The 23,942-nt window shown below is 34.3% G+C and overlaps 1 protein-coding gene across 1 annotated transcript; it reads left to right on the top strand.

The window, feature by feature from the left end:
• LOC106126532 (uncharacterized) lies at nt 1-22,139 on the top strand. The gene is made up of 36 exons (XM_013324243.1): nt 1-34; nt 2,339-2,455; nt 3,572-3,702; nt 5,971-6,060; nt 6,492-6,656; nt 8,234-8,338; nt 8,615-8,680; nt 8,907-9,036; nt 9,104-9,287; nt 9,512-9,624; nt 9,716-9,855; nt 9,947-10,585; nt 10,661-10,855; nt 11,094-11,231; nt 11,359-11,526; nt 11,660-11,743; nt 11,815-11,965; nt 12,044-12,575; nt 12,650-12,951; nt 13,028-13,252; nt 13,325-13,415; nt 13,496-14,183; nt 14,270-14,487; nt 14,731-14,942; nt 15,280-15,465; nt 15,545-15,668; nt 15,968-16,105; nt 16,230-16,376; nt 17,267-17,392; nt 18,476-18,628; nt 18,708-18,784; nt 18,978-19,166; nt 19,395-19,580; nt 19,961-20,147; nt 21,190-21,325; nt 21,959-22,139. Exons 2-36 carry the CDS (start codon nt 2,441-2,443, stop codon nt 22,008-22,010), a joined length of 6,483 nt encoding a protein of 2,160 aa, XP_013179697.1. The 5' UTR covers nt 1-34; nt 2,339-2,440; the 3' UTR covers nt 22,011-22,139.
• Nucleotides 22,140-23,942: the final 1,803 nt, after the last annotated feature.

Here is a 23,942-nt window from a genome sequence, read left to right as displayed (position 1 = left end):
CGCAAGCGGGTTAGGGGTGTCAGTTTCCACGCAGGTGACTATTCCATTTTGGTTGTTTTATTAATTGTAAGACGAATTATTTATACTAAATACAAAGCCCTAATTAATATAAATAAAAATCAACTAGTGTGGTAAATGAGGTGTAAATGTGTTGCTGATCCGATCAAATTAACAATACAATCCATAGGATTAAGATTAAATATCTCATTAGTACTGATCTCTTTGTTGTATGGATAAACGTGATTCTTGTCAGTAAACAAATGGGAAACATTATAAGTGGGGTAAAAACACAGGGAAATGGTTTTTACTTCCCTTTATATTTTTTTTTCATGAATTGTCAAATAATATTGGTAAGAATGAGATGTACATCTATGTCCTTAAATTTACAATAGTTTACTGATGGGAAGAAAGTACACCACTGTGCCGGTGTATCGGCGCAACACTAGCTTTATTAAAATATCAACGTTGATGTCCTCTCACTAGTCAATCTGACACTTGACATGGTAACGAAAATGCGCCATTCGGGTCGAAGGATTCTAACTAATAATGTGTAAAAGTACCTACCTTTAATTTGGATTTTCATGTCAGTTAAAGGTCCAGGCCACGGTAATATTGGTCAACCCTATTTACAACCAGGTTACTACTCGAATTGAGAAAATTCGATCTAAAAATTTTGGCACCTCGAATCTTATAATTCGATTAAATATTTGACTTTGCCATTTTTATTATAAGTCTATAAGAAAACGTTTTCAGAAAAAAACTCCTTAATAGAGGGCAAAGAAAAGATAAAAGCCTTTAAGTGGTTCAGTCAAACGGCAACAGTTGTGAATTCAAGCAGCGCCTGCCCGTTTAATAACACGATTCCATTTTAATGAAAGACCCTCTCAAAAATAAAGAACTGGAAAATAAATTGCTAAGTCCCAGGTGTTGCCGTTTAGACACTTTTTCCATTAAGCTATTAACTGCACGCGACTGGTCTCGTTCAACAGCAACTTTTACGAGAAATGTTCAAGGATACCATTCCCAAGAACGCCACCACCAATGCCACAGTAATAGAATTCGCGCGCAGTATTCGGTTATTGAATCAGGGTCTTTAATTAGACAAAGTAATAAAAGAGGTAAAACATTTATATCAATTGCTGGTCTTTTAGATTAAATGAGGCTTGCAAAGAATCAAATCTTAATGCTGCACTTAGAGTGATTCGGGGCAATCCTAAGGGTCCATTACAAGCTCCAAAGTTAGGTTTATTTTAAGAAATCCATAATTAAAGAAAGCTTAGGTAATTAATCGAGTGCACTCAGACTGATAATAATATCAGTAAAACCTTGAACTGGTTCTTTCTGAACGGTTATTTAGTCAAAGAAATAATGACTCGCCGTCGTTTGAACAGCTCCGAGCATTTTGAATGACCGTAGCTTATTGCGTATTTAAAACGGAGATAAAGTCGACTTGAAAAATTAAATTCCATTGTTTATTATTGTGAAGGACTTTCTGAATTACTAAGATTTTTTATAAATATTTCTAAATATTAATTCTCATTAAATCTTCTGTTTTATAATAGAGTTTACATTCAGTTTTATTTTAAAAGTATGAAAACTGAATAATATTTAGTTGTTATAAAAAACAAATAGTCCTCGTAAATACTGTGGACCTATTACAGCTAAAAGCGTTGTCATGTTTACGTCTTAAGTCTCAGGAGATCCAACATTGGGAAGACAATTTAAACTATCTCGAACAGTGGGCAAAGCCATTACTTTTACTTACATATAAGATATTATTTTGTTTGTAGATTTATTATCTACGATATAAAAAAAGTTTTTAACAGTGTTAGAGCCCGCTTTAACATCTTCGCACGAATTGGCCCGGCTCGCCCAGTGAAACACCACGACCACACAGAAGACAGGCGTGAAGTGGAGGCAATTCCGCGTTTCGTCTGATGAGTGTGCCTCCCGGTGGCCTAATTTATTAGTCCTCTTTCCCTTCCCACCCTTTTTCTTGTAAGGAAAGGATGGAAAGTGGAAGTGGACTTTCCGAATGAGAGGATGCATGGGAAGGGAAAAAAATTCTTTCTGTGCTCCTCTCCTCCGTAAATTAAAGGTAGGTAACGTATATATGATTATGTATGTCTATGAGCAACGGTCACTTCGCTATTTCAGCGATTTCAGGTGGCCGCTCGCTCGTTGGCTACCTTATGATATAAATATAAAATTGTCATATCATTTTAAAACATTTGACCAAAGGCGCATACAAATTTTTGAAGCTTTGTTCATGCATACATATTTATACAACTGACTGTACATATGTTAAGGTGTATACAAGTATAGGTTTGTGTACCAGGCGGACATAGCTCACTCAGCGAAGGGCTACGAGTCGGAGGATGAGAACGCGGGCAGGAAGCGGCAGCGGGCCAGCGACGACCGCCCGCCCAGCAAGACAACAATGTACTCCAAACAGGTATGGCATCATCATTTGTCATAAGACGGAACCATGGTCAAGCGATTGTTTATTATCTAAAAAAAGACTAACTACATTTTCTTACATAAAAACAAAGGAACAGGTTTAAATATTTTCGCTAAATACAATAAACAGTAGCTCCTCTTAATAATCTTAAAGCTTAACCTTTCTCTGCTAATCAAATAAAAATGTCATACGTTGTATGCGTTGAGGCAAATCTTTCGGACATGATGGGCTAAGTATCAAACACATGCCTAGAATTCTGTCCATTTTTTCAATACGATTATTAGTTACTTCTATCTATCCAACGATTTAATCGTTATCAATCTTGTGTATAATCTGCTTAAAAAAATAATATAGACAGACGATGCATACAAGACAGAAATATTATCATAGTCCTAGAACACTAAACAACGGTTTGATAAGAATTATTCAAAATTACGTATAAGCTATTATAACGAATCCATTAAAAACAGAATAAACAAAAAAGCGCTCAATCATTATTGTAGGGAGAATTTTCTTTCAATTTCGTTAACTGTAGTCGATAGGAGCGCTTGATGGATGATGCCGTCTAAATCCTGTTACAGCCTCTTGAAATGAGGTGAGAATCGTACGTCGCATCTAATTCGATATCTTCTGAAAGTGTATAGAAATTGAGAGCTGTTTATTTTATTCTTACAATTGACTATACAGCCATTTGCATAAATTTAAAAATAAAAAGACACCAATGAGGTTAGTTGTCCCGTAAAAAAAAAGATTAAAACATTGTGTGTCAAAAATTCTTCTTGTGAATAGTAGACTAATATTTTTTCATTGTCTAGCTTTTACCTAAATATAGTATTAATAATTAATTAAGTAATGAAATTGTTTACGAACCAGCATAGATGCGCATAATTCTCGTTGAGGCAGAATCTGATTAAAATTCGACAGTCTTATCCTGAATTTACACTGCCGAAACAAGTTGTTGACGGCAGCAAAAATACAATGATATCTCTAATTTGCAAAAAGAACGAGAGACATATTTTGTCATACCTAAAATAACTTTATGACCATAGTTCCTATATTCGTTTAAGGAGTTTTTATAAAATTATGGTATTACTTTTTGCTGGTCTCCAGGAGTTCCGGGAACAGTACTGCATCAACAACAAACAACTGGATCTGTTGGAACTGGAGAAATCAAAGAAGGACCGATTCCTCGGTTGCCTCTCGCAATACCACATCGAGAGTCCATGCTCACGAGCCAATAGGTTTGTACCAACTATTCTTCTAAAACTTACCCACATTAGCAGTTAATAATGTAATGACGAATTAACACCGAAATAAATAATCGATCCGATTAATTGAATTGCTTTTAGGAAGGAGTACAAATTGAATAGATTGACTTCTAAACGATCAGGTTTATCCATTGTCTTTGGTATCCTTAGATCTGTTAAAGCAAATAAGTATGTTTAAAACTAAACAAAAATAGCATGAGATTGCTGGATTCATCCCCTATTAAAAGGTGACTTTGCATAACTATGTATATTTAAATTGAACAAATATAAACTCTTCATTGGAGCATAAATCTTTATACTCCACTGGTACCTATTAAATATTAAAAACATAAGAGAATCGTAACATTACGACGCGATTATATTATTTTAGGCACATTTAATAAAGTAATTAAATAAATAATACTGTCTCCTGTTATTCTTTACTTTGTTTTTTTTACATCAAAAACATTTACTCTCTCTGTCTCTGCCTAGCTTCCAACCCCTAAGATGGTGGGGTCAGTTTTCCCAATCAGTCTCTTCCACTACGTTCTGTCCTCAGCATCAATAACATTTACAATTTATTACAAATTTTAGTATAAAATTTACACTAATAGTCAAGTACCTGAAACACTAACTGTCGCTCAGTGCGGCTGTTAATGACTTATTCTTTAGTGATAAAAATGGCAGCATTAAAAATACTAAATAAAATGCAACAAATTATTTTTTCATTCAATAAGATCATTTTAATCTTCTGTGCTTATGTATATATAAAGTGTACCTAAGTGAAACAAGGTAAGTCCCTCAGCACATATCAATGTTCTATTCATGCATAATATACAAGTTACGAAGTCAGGCCTCGACAATGTTTATACGAACGACTCAGAAATTGTTGCTCCCAAAGGATATCTAGCAATCCCTTTTTGACGTTCCTACAATATTTAATTATAGGAAATATCTCACAAAATGTGTTATCCTCTGGAGGATTTTACGTAAAATATCCATAAATTTTATTATATCTTTATGATACACTTATTTAATTTATAGCTTCAAATTTAAAGCACTTTATCCGTATTTATGACGATGTCCACCTACTGTGCAATTTATTATGTAAATACAGAATATAAAAATAACAGAAATGCGATTTTATATTTAACAAAAAATATATTTAAAAATAAATTATTTTTTAATGCTACGGAATAAAAAAAGACGAAGAATCCATCAACGACTACAGTGCAACTCAAACAATCATGTACCAAATTAAAAACCTCTTACTGTGTGTTTCTGAGACCAAAATACGTTTAAAACATTATTGTTATTACTCGTCAAAGATAACAGGGATGACGATATGTTTAGCAGAGCGATTTTGGTCGCAGAAATCAATGCTTACTGACGCAATATCTAAGCATTATTTTCTCATACTAGTTCGACTTCAAGAGTTTGTCTTAACCCTTATGTTCATTTTGTATAGTATACAATACATGCAACTTTATAAAAATATACGATCACTATAAAATAATTTTTAACTTAGTTATTTAACTTTGTTTATACTTTTCTTCAAAAAAGAAATCTTGCTACAATAAGGGTTAATACTAAAACAGACCAGAGACAAAAATATTATAGAATACTGTCAACTGGAATTTTTATTGTTATAAATTAGATCAATACCAAAAATGAATTATATTCACGTAGCATCTCCTTTCCTCCATTCTTTTATATTGACTCAATAATATTCTAAAGGCGAGGGATATAAAATGCTCAATTTGTTACTCCTACCCTCCTTAAAAGGTTCACGTTTTATTGGTTAACTTGAGGCAATGTTTGAATACAAAATTATATTTCATTTCAAGTGTAGTCTAATTGTAGAATATCATTCGAATATAATACAATGTAACAAAAGAAAACTGTTTCGTATGTCCTCGAAACAGTTTTCTTGAATTACCTATGGCGATTCATTGAATCTTCAGTTTTTTTTTAATTTTGATCGAAAATACGATAAATATCTGTTTTGTACAAAAACTGCAATTAAGTGCTTAAAAGGTTTTGATACTTTTATACTTTCATCCGATAAATAAAACGATTCAATCAAACCAGAGACTTTTGAAGTGGTGACTCTGGTGGACAGAACTTTTCTGTCTATCAGAAATTATAATAAGATCTCAAATGATCACTTAACTTCAAGAGTTTCTTGTTCGTGTGCCACTTTAAAATGTCGATTTATACTAACAATTAGGTTCAATAGTAATATTTTATCTGTGTTTCCAGAGCATCATTTCTATCCGTCTGTGTCCGTCGTCGAGTGCCCTCGGATGAGAATCTCAACACCGATTATGCACCCATACAGCGGTATCCCCGGTAAGACATTCATAAACGTTCTTGATACTGTAAAATAATAAATTAACTTAATTACAATCACATACTTTTTAAGTTCTTTGATGCAAGCGCGAAAAAGCCACACATTCTAAAAAAAACAACGTCCGACAAGTCGGACAGTCAATATATAAGAAAGTTAGTCTGCTAATTTTATTTTATACTACATACAAAGTTTTGCGTTATGTATGAAGTTGAAATCGATGGAAAAAAATCGGTTAAAACGGACCGATAAAACTGAGACCATGTGTGTACGCGCTTTTAATAGTAGTGTTAAAAATTGTAAGCGTATGTTTATGCGAAAAGCGTTGTTTAAAACTAATAACCGTTACCCCATTCTGTTACAAAAACAGAAAACAAACATTTATTAATATATTTCGTCAGTGAAATCTCACAATAACTTTTATACGATGTAGATTTGGGCAGCCATCTCCCGCACCGGCCGAGGTGTGTGCACACGACTCCGAACTGGAGTGCTCGTACTTCCGGCGTCGTCCGCGCTCCGTGTGCAGCCAGCCTGACCCCAAACGCTACACCTGGATGCCAGAGGATGAAGACTTCACCCGGATGGAGTGGCCACAGTAATTATATAATCTATTATATTTATAAGTGTTCGCGTATTGGCTAATTAGTAACCAATCGCGACTAGATACATTGATTGCAAAACAAAGGCCGGCAACGCATCTGCGGTTCCTCTGGTATTGCTGATGTCCATGGGCGTCGTTGAAAACCTCGGTGTTCCAGCTGCTCGTTTGCCCCCTTCTGTTATAAAAAAACAATTATGGCATTCAGTAATTAACCAAACAGACTAACTTTTTAGAGAAAAAAATAATGATATAGGATATAAGATATAAGATAAACATAAATGTACACTTTTAAAATAGTATATAGTAGATTTCAAGTTTAGAATTAAATAAGATATAAAGAAAATTAAATTAAACATGTACCAAGTCTTCACCCCAACACCACGTTGAAACCAGATAAAAAATTATCAATATTAAAAAGTCATTAAAGCCATTTGGTAGACAACATTCCAATAAAAGGAATCAATAGAAAATACAAGCTTATTTGTGTCGCGCGTCGCGTATGTAAATGTTCTTTCAGGCATCTTCGAAATCATTTGGTTATCGTGGCAAGAATAGGAGATTATATTGATTCATTTTCAATTATCCTCTTATAGCATTACATTAAAAAAAAGCGAAGGTATATTTAAGATATATTTTGTATTGGCAGTACTCGCAGTCGCCCATGACTACTTCCGCGCAATTTAAAAAAAATAACTTAAATAGTAGCCTATGTGTTCTTCCAGACTATATTCTACATTAATGCCAACTTTCATCAAGATCCATTGAGCCGTTCTGTACATACCTTCTTACAAACATCCATCCATACATTCAAATATTCACATATTTAATATTAGTAAGATTATTAAAAAAAAATTCTAAGTTATCTAAATATTAATTAAAATCCTTATTATTTACTTTTCATATCTCTAAGTTATGAATAAAATAAACGTTACATTTCTTCTAACTTAAGTTATACAAGGTAAATACAACTTGACTGCTTCTAACAACGTATGCTTGCGAAGTAATAAATATTAAAGTAGATGCCAGTCAAATACTAAATAATAAGTTAGATAAGTAAATTGAAAGCAATATCCAAGTATGAAAAGTTACCAAACCTATGTACTTTATATCTAATTCAATATGTCCATTTTGTTAACTTAACAAACTTGAAACAAAGAAATTATACTTAATGTTTGATTTCACATGTTAATACCATACTAAGCAACTTTCTTTGTGACTACTATTAGGAAGAAAATCCGAAAATGTGTTAGTGTATTGACGCAACACTAGCCTTAGTAAAATGTCGACGTTTATGTCCCCTAACTAATCATTCTGACACTGGACTTTGTAACGAAAGCACGTCATTCGCGCCGAACGATTACTGTTTAAAACTGCTTTACTGTTTAACACTGCTTAACTTAAGGATTTACTGTTTAAAACTGCTTAATGACTCTGGGTTCGTTTTTTTTGTATGCAATAATAATTACAATTATAACTTGTTTAACAAATCATTTAGTTAAATATGTTTGTCGTAAATTTTATAAATATTTTAATTTTAATAAATTTGTTTACTAAATTGTAATATTTTTCAGATCGGTAATAGAAGATAACGCGGGTTGGCCGCAAAATTATAATGTCGACCAAATCGCGTCAGTAAGCCGAGGGGGTTCTTTACCTAGACCCCCAACAATGATACCGTAAGTCAAATTTTCATTAATTAAAAAAAACATAAAGATACAGCTATAATAACCCTTTTAGTTATCAAGCTGAAAATCCGAACACATACCCGCACTATGATTTGTGTCAATTGATCATTAATAAAGGTTATACCACAGCATTGCCACTAGTTTTCACTGCCGAAACATTCACAGTCTAAATTTTCATGAGAAGATAACTAGATAGAATCCCGAATATTTCCGAAGTGTGGTCACCTTTGTCATTGTAAATACGTAACAACATGTTATGGTTCGCAGTTGCCCCGCGCACACCCCCATACCGCCTCCGCCTCCACCGCCACCCCTCACTATACCTCCGCACAGGTAAGAACAATATTAATCTATTTAGAATGTTATTTGAATGACAGTAGCCGTACCAGTGGTAATGTTACATAGACATTATTAAAAAAAAGTTGTCGCGATTTTATAAATCGGATCTGGAAGTTTATGACAGTTTCCGAATTTAAGAAAAAAAAGAGAATATGATTTAAAAAAATCTAATAAAAGACATGCATATAGTATGACACTAATATTTAAATATATCTTTTAGAACTAAACACGTATCCTTCGCCCGCTCCCACACTCTGACTACATTCGATGACTCCGTGATGCCTGCAGCTGTCGGTGGGGGGCGCTACAGGCGCGACTGCGAACGTCTTATTGATGGCAGGACTATAAAGGTAATAAATAATATATGTAACATCTCAAAATCATAAAATCATTTCTTTTATTACAATTATTTTACAGCCGGAGTCCAAGCCGTACGCTGCTTTGCCTGTCATATTCCAACCGTTCGCACCGTATCCGCAATACATACCGGCTCAGAATGCACCAGCGATGCACTACCCCCCACCAATGGGCCCAATGCCAACCCATCCGATAGTACCACCGCAACGACCACAACAGGAGCAACCTAAAGTTCTTGTATTAGGTGAGTACTCAAACCTGAAATATTGAATTTTACTTATAACTTGTGTATAGTTATTAGGAAATATTTTAATTTAAAAGCAAATGACAGTGTTAATAAAAGGTAAAATATCTATCAATTTGCTAACACTGAATGTTAAAGTGGAATGCTAACTCCGTGTATCTCGAGATATTTCATTGGTTTAACTCATTTCTTAAATCCATTCTGATTTTGTTTATGTTTTGTAGATTCCATTAAAAAGGGAGTTATGAGAACACAAGCAACTCAAACTGAAGTCTGCCTAGGAAGAAAGCCGCTACCACCAAATTACCTATCGTTGAGTCCAAGAACCATCAAAAGAGTAAGATTTATTTAACTTAAAGTCTTACATTGTACGTTGTTGATGTTTTGAAATCCCAAATTACTTAGTTAACAACTTATTATTATTTCAGGTTAAGATGGTGGCAGCGGGCGTTCAAACTAATGGCTACACGGTTGGTGTTAGAAGACTTACGAAATCTTTTTCCGAAGTTGGTGGTGATCGCTTATTAGGTCGTGAAAATCAGAATGAGGTCAATGCCACACTTGAAAGGTATTCATCACTTTGCCATACAAAAAGCTTAAACTTAGAGGTTATTAGGTGGCTTATTAGATTTGTTACCATTACTTGTAATTCTTTTCAGCTTTATAAACCACGATCATGAAAAACTCCACAGAACTCAGTCGGAAGAGCCGCCTAGATCGCCAAGGTCACCTACATCAGTCATGCCATCTTCACCACTTTTGCAAAGGGGTGATTCTGACGACGTGACTTCCTCATCCGTTAAATCTGTAGCTTCTTCACAAATAGATAAATCTTCAGAGATGAGCGCTCTACAACGACAAGCTCAAGAATATTTTCAACAAAATTTTCAATTTATTCATGAAAGCGATCGTGATGATACCATCGATGATGATATGGATAATATCGAGAAGAGCATGGCTCTAAATCGTCGTAACTTAGAATATTTGCAGCAAGAAATAGCTAAACAAACGAGAGCGGAACGTTCTTTAAAATCAATTCTTTCCAAAAGTACGAGTGATGCATCACAGAAAACAATAAATACATCTCATCCATTGTCAAAAACTTCAACGTTCCAATCGGAACCTTCCACTGAAACGTCTGCTACGACGACAGATGACAGCGAAAAGAACGAAAAGGAAATAATAATAGACTTCGAACCACGACCCGATGATGAAGCGATACCATTTACAACTTTACGTAGGAAAAATAAAAGGATGTTACAAAAAACGATGTCTGAAGGAGAAATCTTACTGGACGTGTAAGTTATCACTTACGCATGATTAATAGCTAAAAATTAAAAATTACCCTATCTCATTATTTACTTTTATTTTAGAAGAAAAAATGAAATCAGTTCTAGTAGTGAAGGCATCAAGGACGCTCCGATAATCATGTCTACTAGCCAAGAAAATATGACTAGAGAGGATCGTGAAAGGGATGCTATGTATAAACAATACATTGGTCAAAATTATAATCAAACACCAATTAAGGACGAGGGTATTTTTGCTTTTGAACCTGATGGTTCCTTCAGGTAAAGGTTCAGGCGCAACATTATGTTTTTAATATTGTAATTCATGATTAGCCAATTTGAAGCATGTAGTACTGAGAAAATGCACTTTCACGAACGTTCCCGCAGACCGACTCACAGCGATTTGCAAGATTACACTTATTACTATTTCTACCTCTGACATATTTTCTAGTAGCAATAAAATAATTAAGAATGCAAACGCTTCACTTCATCCATTCTCATGCATAAATTCTCTTCATAGTTCTTCTGACGGGAATGCACCTTACGAAGATTTTCATGAAAAATATATTAGTTACAAGCATGAACCATTTAGAATTCGAAGCGTTAGTTTTGAGGAGCAAACAGACACAATCATGAGAGATGAAATGCCTTCACCCAGGTACGCACGGCTATTGAACATTTTAACAAAAAATTAAATTCATAATAAAAAAAGTAATGCCGACCATTTAACATAAGATAAATTTAAAAATTCAGTCACTACTATTTATATTTCTTTTCTATTTTAGCACGGCTAAATCTAGTCCTGGATCGCCAGATCCAGTTCATATCGACAATGAATTAGAACAAAAAACTAAACGAGCTGTTATTACAAACAAGGTTACGACAATACTCGCGCCGTTAGAATCAACATCACCGTGCGCTTCGAACGAGTCACTTACAATTGATCATAGCAGGTAAAATGAAATTTTAATTTATTTATTTTCTAGTTTATTTCTTTTACGACTTGCTGACGAAAATATGAATATATACTTCTAGCAAAAAATTTCTAAGCACTGACAAATTTTACATGATGTCAATTAATTGCAGGGACCACTCAGATGGGTTGTGGAATGAATCACAAACAACCGTGTTACAAGTGGACTCCGGTACAGATAATGGCACCGTCATTAGGTAATTCTCGATAACGAATTTATGTTATAGTAAATCTAAAATTAGTTATTTCATACATATCCCAATTTCAGCTCGTCAGACCTTAGTTCTTTGGCTGCATCCCCCGGTGCTTTAGCATTATTAACTCCAACGTCAAGAAGAAAACAACTTTTAATATTACAGCACCAACAAAGATCGTCGTTGGATACGGATGCTTTAGATGAAGAATTCGACGCTTCACAGGTACAATTCAGGGCAGTTCTAGTAGTAATGCACAATAACAATAATTAATATTCATGTTTATATCACTTCTATCCTCAGAGTCAGTCACCTACATCGCCAAGAACGAAGTTAGATGCATCCAGTTTTAACTCAACACAACAAATGAGAGTATCATTATCACCACCAGCGGTAGTTCCCAATGTTACATTGCCAATTACAAAACAACCAATGTTATCTAAAACACCTTCACCAACGGGACTTCCTAAGCCAAGTCATACTCCAGCAATTGCTATTACACATCCTAGTCTCGATTTATCAGATGTACCATTTAAAAGGACACCTAGTTTTATTAACAAAAAGAGAGAAAGAGCTTTAAGTCCATCGCGACGAAGGGATCTTCAAAAGAAAGCTCAGCAAAAAGAACCAAATGGATCAATACCAAAACAAATTATGGAGTCACCGTCTGAACCTATATTGACAAAGACTGGAAGTAGTGAAACAAGCTTAGCTAGAACAGATTCAGGTAAACTAAATACAACAGATTTATCTGAAAGCACGACAACCACAGAAGATTACGTTACCGCGAATTCTGATAGTTCAAAAAAGAGCAACAGCAAAAACCAAAACAGTCGTAAGTATTTAGCTAAACACGGAACATTTTTTTAAATTAATTTACGGAAAATTACTTTGTATTGTTTTTTGTAGATCCTGAAAATAATAAAACGCAAGAAGGCTCCTCTTTTGAAAGTGCTTCTAGTCTGTATTCTTCTACAAAAACTGATAACGTTGCCGAAGATTTAATTGTTCCTAGTTTTTCACCACCACTACAAATAAGTGATGACTTTATAGTGCCCGATCTATCATCTCCTCCGTTGACTCTGACTGATAAGATGTCTAAACCTAGCGTAGAAAGATTTGAAGTTAAAGCTGATATCAATCATACGGTCCCACCTGTTAGGAGAGAAAAGACTGAAATAAATAAATCTAAAGAAGAATTATCAAAAGCTGTAAGTACGAATTCTAGTAAGATAATTAGATATAGTTTTCAATAAGTAAACGTTATTTTCTTTCTTCGTTTTGCAGAGCACAGCCACTCGTGGTACTGTTAGTGGTAAAAGTAGTTCTAGTGGTAGCTATAGCATAGGAGGGTCAAATCCAAATGTCACTGAAAGTGTTGAAAATAAAATTGCAAGTGAAAAAACCAAGAGAATTCACGAAAACATCAACGAAATAAAGGAAGTAATAAAACCAAAGGAAGATCAGAAAAACCAACAGGATCAAAGAGAACAACTTGTACCTAAAATGACGGTAACATTTTGATTAATTACCAATATTTTATCAATTTACGAACTTTATACATTTACGAAATTCTTTTTACAGGGTTCTTTATCTGATGATGAACGTAGTGTTCATTATTCTTCGTCCGGTTATTATGAAAGTCCAGTAGAAGATGAAGACGATGGCGGATTAAGTACTTATCATTTTATTTTAACTAGTCTTCTGTAAATAAAACCAAATTCTAAAATCATTTAAATTTATCCTTATTTTTAGCTTACAAACATTCGCAGAAATATCGGTCAAATAATCGGCAAAAGTCGTGGTTGACAGATGAGAAAAAGAGAAAAAAGAGAGCATTCACTCTAGAATTTTCCAAATCTTGCGATGACTCCATATCAACTTCACAAGATGACTGGGGCAGAAAGGATAAAGACACTGAGTTTAATTCTCGCTCTGAAAGAAACGCACAAAAACCGCCTATCAGTAAATCACCTTTGGAAGAAAAAGGTTTAGAATTCAGAAAGAAAAAAACGCAGTTTGTAGAAAAAAATAAAAGCTTGCAGTCATCTCCTAAGGAACCTATGGATATTGATAAAGGACTCAAAGAAAAACCAGTGAAAGATAGAGAGACCGAAAGTAGGCGTCCTGTGGAAAGAGAAAGGTATGTCAAGAGGACAAAACTCAAAGCTAAAAGTCCTACTCAAAACAAAAATGCTGATGGAATTCACGGATACAGACCACAACATTATGATAGAAGAGAAGGTCTAGGGTCTAACATGAAACTACATCTTAATATTCCAACTTCTGACGACTCTAGTGAGCAGTATAGGAAGGACGGAATTGGCAACGGAAATATATCTCCTCGCAAACATAGACGATTACGCGATAGCCCACGAAGAAAGAATGGACCTAATTCAATTTTAGCTAAATCACCTACATCTGGGAATAGTCATGTTTACAGGTGAAATATATTTATATTTTGTATTATAGTATCGCATAATAATTTTTCTTTAATATGTATTCTATAACTAGTTCCATTTAACACAGGCCCAGAAGGAAGAGTGGGTCAAATGAAAGCATATCACTGCCTGGTAGTTTACCCAGAAGAAAACAGTCCATCCCAACTGTACCTTGCATGAGTTCACTTGAAGCTGAAGATATAGAAACTACTCGGACTCTTGCGAATGCTGGGTCAAGGCTAACGCCATTGCGTTACGTCAAAAGCCCAACAACGTCGCCTCGTCACCAACGCAAACAAGATAAAGGTATTCATTTTGTAAATGATTATGTGAGTTTGTTAAAATTAAGGTACTAGCATCTTAAAAAATAAATTGTCTCTGCAACAGGAAGAAGTCTAGTATCAATAAGTCTGAAATTAATTATTTTTTTCCTGCAAATTGTGCAAATTCGTAAATTGTACAGAATTCAACGGTCATTTAAATCGCATACGTTTTATTTTTTTATCTAATTCGTCTTATTGGTTTTCAAAATTAAAGTATCTATTACAGAAGGTAAATTTGCAAAAGCGGCTTCTGCAGAATCACTCCGATCCGTTTCTCCAGGGTCAGATTCAGTTTTTTATTCAGAACAGACGGAGCACAGTGTTGTGGCAGCTGATGGTGAAGCTAAAGCGCATTGCTTACATTGTGGCAAGGAGGTCCATATCGTAACTGCTACACATGATCACGACAGTCGAGCTTCCAGAACTTCTCATACTGACGTAAGTAATAATCTACCTAAAGTAAGACAGAATGTTGGTTTAATTGGTAACGTTTACAAGAGACCATATATGTGGATAGCTACAAAGGTACAGAACCCAACAAAGTTGGGAACCAACAAAGTATGGATGGACTGTGTGAAGTAGGATTTGCGCAGGAAGGGATAGATTCAGATATGACGGCTGATAGAGATTTATGGAGGAGTACTACATACTGTGTCGATCCTCCGTAGGGATAAGGGAAGGTTGATGACGATGTTTACAAGACACCATAGGCACTTCCCTTCACAGTTTAATTTAATTTTCTTAAAACATTTTTTTTTAATATTATGGATTTCAGGAATCGTATGCTGATGCCACTCCTGATATAGTACCAGCACCAGCTGGTTTTGCGGACTCTCCATCATGCATGCCATCTAAAAAACCCGCAACTGGAGCGAGGCTGTACAAAAAACTCGATAAAAGATATCGATCTGAAGACAAATCCAGACATCACTTTCGACATAGGCAAGACGTGCGCGCAAAGGTTTGTACGATCATTTCATATCTTTAATTATCAGTCATTATTATTTTCTTTATTACTTATGATTACTTATTATATACAGTCTGAAGAACGTGGTAAAGAAGAATACGCATCTAATGAAAAACCTCAAGATACAAGGATCGCACGCTCGGCTGGGAACAGCCTTGACAAACTTGGCGGGTCTAATGCCAGTGTAGATCCAGATGGTATGTGATTTTAAATAATATAATTTTAGCTACGATATTAATTTGTACTTTCATTCATTATAATGATGATGATATTTATTCAGCCTTAAGTTAGTTCATTAAGTCTTTTAAGTATTATAATTCTGTACATTGCTTAAGAAGTATAGTCCTGATATGGACATGATAACATTTAAAATTGTACGAATAAACAAGAAATATATCCTCGATAGTATAATGTTATTAAAAAGGTAATGTTCGCTTATATAAAATTAAACGAGAGTTTTGTGCTGCCAATTTTTAAATTTTAAACTCAACAACAGAGCACGAAGAATGTTCAGGCAGCTCTGAGGGTGCCGAGAATAGTCGTGAGGAGAAGGGTGTCTACGCAGCACCATGGTGGTGCGGCAACTGGATTATGCTGTCTGAAAACGATGATCACTGGACTAGGATACCACCAGGTAAGAGCACACCGTAGATAAAATTTATCTAAGAAGTTTTGTAGCTGTGAGTTCACGTCATGATCCTATTCTTGGGAATACAGAATATATTTGCGAAAAAGTAAACTAGGATAAAACTTTACAGACCTAATAGATACAACGGATTCAAGTCACGAAGACCCCACGGAGTCAGAAGTGGAGTTCAACAAGAGATATGTGGCGCTGACACACAGGCTCGTCCACAGGAGAGCGTGCATTGAACTCAACAGAAGGCAGGCAGACAATTCATTCGGTAAGAATATTATTTTGATTTTTACATTTGAAAGATTGAAGAACTTTCCAGTTTCTACATTCGACTTTTAGATTTCCCTGGATTGTGTTCGTTTAATATCTTTCGAATTTCATTATTTTTTGTACACTAGCTCTATGATGAGATTAAACCAAGCAATATAATTTTACGTGCAAAAATGTTTAGCTAATGTGTATTTTGTTAGGAGTTGCGTCACAATTAGCGTAACGCGCAAACTGTAGATGTTACATCGGAACTGTGACGTTCGCCGCTATTTTCAGCACTCTCGCCGCTTAAATAGCAACGTCTATTATTTTAGACCTGGCCCCTAAATTCTTTCGATTTATAAGTATTTGAGTTTCTTTAACGATTACTCATCTATGTTGTAAGATAAATTTGTCTAGTTACTAACGATTCATACTAAAAATATATTAGAATAAGAGATAACAATAATTGTGACATTGAATTTTTTTCGAAATGTTTAACGATAAATGTGAATCACCTTTATCAAATTTAGATACGGTTAAAAAATATATAGGTGAGTAAATCTGGTCTACCGTTACTGACCGAACTCAAGCGAACTAAATTTAATTCCATAAGCTTTCGAACGTCAACACTCAGTCGAAGCTAACTCGCGACTGCGGCCAGACGGTGTTCGTACATTAAGCAGCTATAATTCCTCTTTTTCTATTGATTTGACATCAAGAAATTGTGGGATGACGTCATCCTGGTCATAGTGCATGCGCGTAAAGAACAAGTGACGAATCAGGGTCAAGATCCTTCACGTTTTGGATAACTTTACAAGAGTATGGGCTACAAATGTAAGTACTGTACTATACTTATCAATATACAGTGGAATTTGTTTTTCTTTTAACCTTGATCGATCTTTTTAGTTCGAGACATGTTGGCTACTTCAAGTGGTAGTTTGCGTCAAAAATTGGAAGAGATTTTTAAGCTGATGCTAGTATTATGGTGTCGACAGACTCAGATCAACAAACTCGTCGCACCGGAGACTTGTGGTAAAAATTGTAACGCTTTTTCAGTTAATTAATATGATTAAACAACTAACGTTACTAAACTTCTTTGGGTGTTATTAAAATTATACATTATGTGAAAATTTTCTCGTGTTCATGAAATGTTTTCTTATCTAATATCAGTTTGATAAATTTTTACGTGACTTTTTCTATAACAGTTTTAACTACGGATAAATAACATTTATGTTTGTAATTAATATCTTTGCTTTTAAAATGTGTACTTCGTCATCTGCGTACTTAAGTTTCAGTCAGGGTCTCCCTTAAATAAAAGATGTTTAGGCCTCAAACCACAGACCGGCCTAGTGCGGATTGCCTAACTTCGCACACATCTTTAAATTGCTTCACAGATATGTGCAGATTCTACGTGTCTTCCATCAACAAACTTATGTGTGATAATTATATTATAAGTAGCTGTCTTATTTGTACAATTTCATACCATGAATGAAGACAATGTTTATACGGGTGATTTGGGCATAGGGCCAAAACATTTGGCGAAAGTTATTATGACAGAAATTCTGTTATATCCGTTCAGCATTCGGTATCCGTTGTATTCGTGTCATGGTCATTTGTATTCTTGAAATCGACTACCGGCTGTATTGGATCAAATAAAAAAATATTAGGTCATCTTTATCATTAGGTAAGTCTGTATTACGAAAATACATTCATCTAAGATAGGATGATCGAATTATCTATTTTTGAAGTGTTTACTTTTCCTAGATTTTTATACTCTTCGATATTTCGGATCCGTGGAATATTTAGACTTTATTTCTTTTAGTCAGATCAATTTGAATTGATAACGTGTATTCTGGTGTCGTAACTAATTCATACTGGTATATAGAGGTGTGCTGTAACTGCATATAATCTTAAAGCTTAACTACAATAGCGACTAAAACTGCTTAAAATGTGTAACAATACTCGTTGTTTTATTTACTAACCCTTTTCTGCTTTTTGTCTTGAACAACAGAACTCTATGTCTTATTCCATAATTAATGCAATTATTAATGACTGTTTAATATCATTTTTGAACCAGTTAATTTTATTTTAACGGCTGATTGTTCTTCTGGATAGAGAGCGACAAAACGGTGGTGGTGAGACGTGGAAATGAAGAGTTTGGTTTCCGGATCCATGGCAGCAAACCCGTGGTGGTATCGGCGATCGAGCCAGACACACCTGCTGAGACATCGGGACTGGAAGTCGGAGATATTGTCATCGCAGTTAATGGTAAATAATTAAAAATATTCCTTGTGATCTTAAGATGTTATAATGTGAAGACTAATTTGTGGATTTTCTTTGTTTACAGGAATTAATGTGTTGGACAAGACACATTCAGAAGTAGTGAAAATTGCCCACTCCGGTTCAGAAATTTTAGAGCTAGAAGTGAGTATTTCAATCATTGATTTTTAATAATAGTAAATAGCTAAACTTGCATTTCACTTGGTTACCACTTATGAGTCTATTTTTTATCAGACCACTTTTTTCGATTCAAAAGTTTTCTGTATTTCTTCTTAGTAGTTGTGTACGGTGCTTTCTTCGTAAATCCAGCTGTTAAAAATTTGGTATATGTTTCCAGGTGGCGAGAACTTGCGATGTGGTGGCTTCACTGGCACACGAAGGCGGCGCGGCACTTTACTCTGGCTACTTATGGCGTGCGGCGCCGCGGCCACATCAACCACACCAGCCCGCACCGCCGCCACGGTGGACCCGGCGCTGGTTCGTGCTGAAGAGAGACAACTGCTTGTATTATTATAAAACTGATTCGGTGAGTAAGAGGCATCCTAATCTCAAATGAAGGACCCTTAAAAAATAGAACACATAAGTAAATGTTTAAGACGGGCTGAGTGACCGCAGTACACAGTCTAAATATCCACTATGGGCATCCCCTATTATCGTTACCTTAGTGTAGTTTAGAGATATCTATACTAAGAGATTTAACTTACAATTATAGACTCCAAGTTTAATTTAACAACACCATTTTTATACTTTTCAGAGCATCCATCCAGTGGGAGCGTTGATGTTGGTGAACTATCAACTAACAGAGGAAGACGCAGGTCGGCCGTTTGGGTTCCGCCTGCAGCGCGGGGGCGGCGCGCGGCTGCAATTAGCTGCTGACACTGCTGAGGCGTCCGCTAGATGGCGCGCAGTGCTCGCACACGCTATCGACGCTAGCAATCAGGTAGCTTACTCTTGTTGTAATACATTTTATTAACGCTAGATGGCGTGATTCATAAATTATAAAAAAAGGGTTTCGAAGTTTTAAGGCAATAATACATTGCAGATTTTTAGATTTCGCATGATTTCTGTATATGTATGTGTTAGAATAAAATTGACCATATTCATAAGGAGTAAATTTAACAGCAATCCCGAAGTAACACAATACCTTAATTCTATTAATTTAATTCAGCTTTCATTTGAATACAATTATTGAAATTAATGCAGTGTTTATGCATTTAAAGTAATTTTAATAGGTCAAAATTATTTCATTTAAGGGTGAATGACCTTTCACAAAAATTTGTATGTTGAACGACAAATAATGATGCATTTCAACATTTTCAGCGTGATGGTTGGCTAGAAGTGACTATGAGGAACATGAAACTTCCTCCATCATCAATTCTACGTCCAGATTGCTTCGGATACCTCATGAAACTTGGCTCCAAATGGAAATCGTGGGCAAAACGATACTGCGTACTGAAGGACGCTTGCCTTTACTTCTACAATGACGGCAATAGTAAAAGTGCTTTCGGTTAGTGTTCAGTTTTTTTAATGGACAGTATTTTCTACAAAATACAGTACACAATGGTGCAAATATCATAAACAACGAAGATATAAAACCCCTAGAAAGTAACTTTAAGCAATTTTTCATGTTATATATACTAGACATACTTAGTTTACTTATCGTGGGTTTTTGAGAATAAAATCCCTGTTTAAAATTATTTTTTATCTCAGTTTTGTCAATAGTAATGACAGGGATGATATGTTTTATACAGAGGTTTTTTTTTTTTAAACGAAATTTACTATTATTTTGTCTTTTGTTTTATATTATTAATATATTGTATTATATTAATAAATAAAACTTATTTATTATTTAATCATATATATACTGTTTATTGTTTATTAAATCCTCCTTTGTACATTAAAACATCGTGCTCTGTTTATGAGAAAATGGATTACTGTCCCTACGCATATACAGTATTGTAGAAATACGTTAGGGGCTTATCCTTTGTCATACACAAAGTAAATGTACTTACGTTCGAAATCAGCTAAACCGTTTAACACCTTTTTGCTTTGCTATTTTAAATACCTACCTGTATTTTTGGATTTAGGTATCAGCTTTGTTAATGTGAAGATTATTATAAATTTTAACTTATCCACCTTTATGAAATTAATAAAATATAATTAGCGATTAACTTGAAACAAGTTGTAGCCAGCAGCAGGGACCTAGTTCGAAAACTTGTGAGAAAGTATTGGTAACATCGTCGACAACTTTTCTATGGAATCAGTTAGTGTACTTACTATTCGCTCGATAGGTGCTGCACAAAAGTAATGCACATTTCGCCAATTGCGTTCATAATATTTTACCACGAGTTTTCGTGCTAGGCCCACAAAAGTACTATGGTCTACGAGCGTATTCCCGAGATGAGAGTATTAGCAATAACAAAAACATCATTTTAATCAAAACTAACGCCGCACTTATAATTGCTTTTAAAGCGAACATAACTTCACAAAGGAATACTAAAAGAATAAACAACTCTAAATAACTTGTAAAAATCTGTTTTTATTTCTAGGAATGGCATGTCTACATGGGTATAGAGTTCAGAGTTGTGCTACGGGCGGGAAGAAGTATGCCTTCGAAGTGATGCCGACGGAGACGAAGCAACGACACTTCTACTTCCACACTGAATCAGAGATGGATAGGAAACGGTGAGTTGCTGGTCTTCTGCAACAAAAATGATTAAAATTCACTTATTACTGATACTTTTAATGTAGATGTCTACTGCAGAAAAATCCATAACAAATGATATCTTTAAGACATTTATTTCAGAGATGAGAGATGAGATAATGATTTTAGTGTAATTGTTCTGGCAGTGGTGCTTAGCTCACAGTGCAGATACTTTACAGAGTCAGATGTTGATTACTTTTAAATTTTTTTTTTTCAAGTTACTCAGAAAAATCTCCATCTATCTGAGATAAAGGTTTAGGATTGTTTTAATGATATTAAACTTTTGGTTTTAAGAGCGTCGGTGGCTCAGCGGTCAAGCACTTAACTTGCAATCTGCAGGTCCTGGGTTCGAATCCCGTCATGTACCAATGTGTTTTTCAATTTCCGATTTATATATGTATGTACGTTTATCCGACGTTCTTACGGTGAAGGAAAACACCCTGATGCTGCACATATCTGAGAAGAAATTCAAAGATGTGAAGTCAACCAACCCGCACTTGGCCAGCGTGGTTGACTATGGCCTAATCACCCTTAACTTAGGATAGGCTCTGAGCCCCTCGGTGGGGACATATAGTGAGCTGATGATAATGAATATTTTGGTTTTATTGTTATAGATGGATGGCAGCCTTGGAGTATTCTATAGATAGATGGATGAAGGCCGGTTGACGACGCAATATTATTTCCGAAGATTCATTCGATATTGTATAATTTATTTCATAAATATAGTAGACATTAAGTAGTAATTATTTAAAAAATATATAATTCCTTATTTCCTTACGTAAACGACCAAAATTATAAACCGTACTGTATTATTATAATACATTAAAATCATCGAATTATTTATTTTACATTGTTAATAATTCATGAAATTATATCAGATGTGTTTATATTTATTAAAATAGTTGCGTTATTTTTATCAATTTTAAGGTATCAATATACTAGAAGAATAAAAACGTTGGTACCCGTCCCTATTAGAAACCCTGCCTGATATACCAAAGAAAAATTAGAGATTTTGAAAATTATAATAGTAGCATAGTTCTATAAAGTGTAACACAAAGATAAAATAATTAAAAAGAATAAGTTTGAATGAGATTGGGGATAGACCGTGAGTCCACATTGCGTAATAAATAAAAACATTATGACGTCTCATTCTATTTAAGAATGTTAGAAAGAGATATAACATATTTATAGCTCATAGTTCATTCATAACAACTTGATAGCCTACGCGGCGTCGACGTGTAGACCACTCGTTGATGTCGCGTCCTTTTAAACAGTACGAAATGGTATTAGATAAATTGTAACGGTGCATCGAAAAGGAACATTGTTAATAAAAGCATAGCTTTAAACGATGTTATTCTAAAGTAATGTTATAAAGAAAAGTGTTATTAAAAATTAAATGACTTTATAATAGAAGTGACTGAAAGTAATGAGACTTTATCAAGTTTTATTGACGAATAAAAACTTTGTGAAGGATGGATATATCCGAGAGATGATGGATTTTTCAATTCATAATCGGGATGTAATGAACTGACGAATCATCCAATATAATCATTTTCAATATGTAACTGTCAAATTCAAATAATTAAAATGAACTTGTATTATAAGTTTGTCTCTTTAAGATAGATTAGTTTGACAACTGATGCCTATGTAGTATCGTATTAATTTTGTATGAAAAATAATGTTAACTCTAATGGACGGTTCAGCTATGAACTATCGAGAATCTGTCTTGTAATATTACGAATCGAAGAAATAAATACTATTACTTGGGTATTTTATTACTTTTTGGGTTTATTACAGATATTTGGCTTTGTCTCGCGCAATAAACTAAAAAAAATCTTTGTTCGTCACCATCTCCATGTTACTAGTTTAGTTTAGTCTGTAGTTTAGAACAATAAAGTTGGCATAGAAAGAAACAATTCCATTTATATTGTAAATCAAAGTCAATAATCACGAAATTTTCGATTGCAAGTTCTATGAAAACAACCATCGAAAATCGAAAACCAATTTTAATCAACCTATCACTAGTGAATTGTCAAATGAATTTTCAAACTTATCTATCTTAAATAGATATAATATAACTAGTATTAAAAATGAATAAAATGAGTGAAATGACAAGACAGATTAGTTTACAATTTGATGACAGTTCATAATATGTCATATTATCAGATTAGAGATTGACGTAATTCGTATGAATTGATAAAGGATACAAAAAATGGAAAAAGAACCATTTGTTTTCCTTAAAAATGTTTTGGGTAAAGGCCCAATATTAATAAAAAAATATCGTCATGGAAGTGAAACGTGAAATCTTCTATCAATGTAATAATATAATATAGATTGTAGTTAAAATTCTAACTAATCCTAGATTACGATATCATATTGTGACGTTTTTGGAAATATTATTCTATATTAAAATATAAATAAAAAATTTCCTATAAAAGTAGTACTGAATTACATAGAGACGGTAAAACAGGTACAGTCGCGTACACTGAACTTTTTGTTTTATTTATTTTCTAATTAGATATTGTAAGTGACTGTACTATATTGATGTGCCAAAACTTATTATGGCTTTATTGTAAATGACATCTTAGATGTAAATCT

This window comes from Papilio xuthus, unplaced genomic scaffold (genome assembly GCF_000836235.2).
Source record: "Papilio xuthus unplaced genomic scaffold, Pxut_1.1 DF824992.1, whole genome shotgun sequence".
NCBI lineage: Eukaryota > Metazoa > Arthropoda > Insecta > Lepidoptera > Papilionidae > Papilio > Papilio xuthus.
The sequence above is the reverse complement of the archived record's forward strand: the minus strand, read 5'-3'. Positions and strand labels throughout refer to the sequence as shown.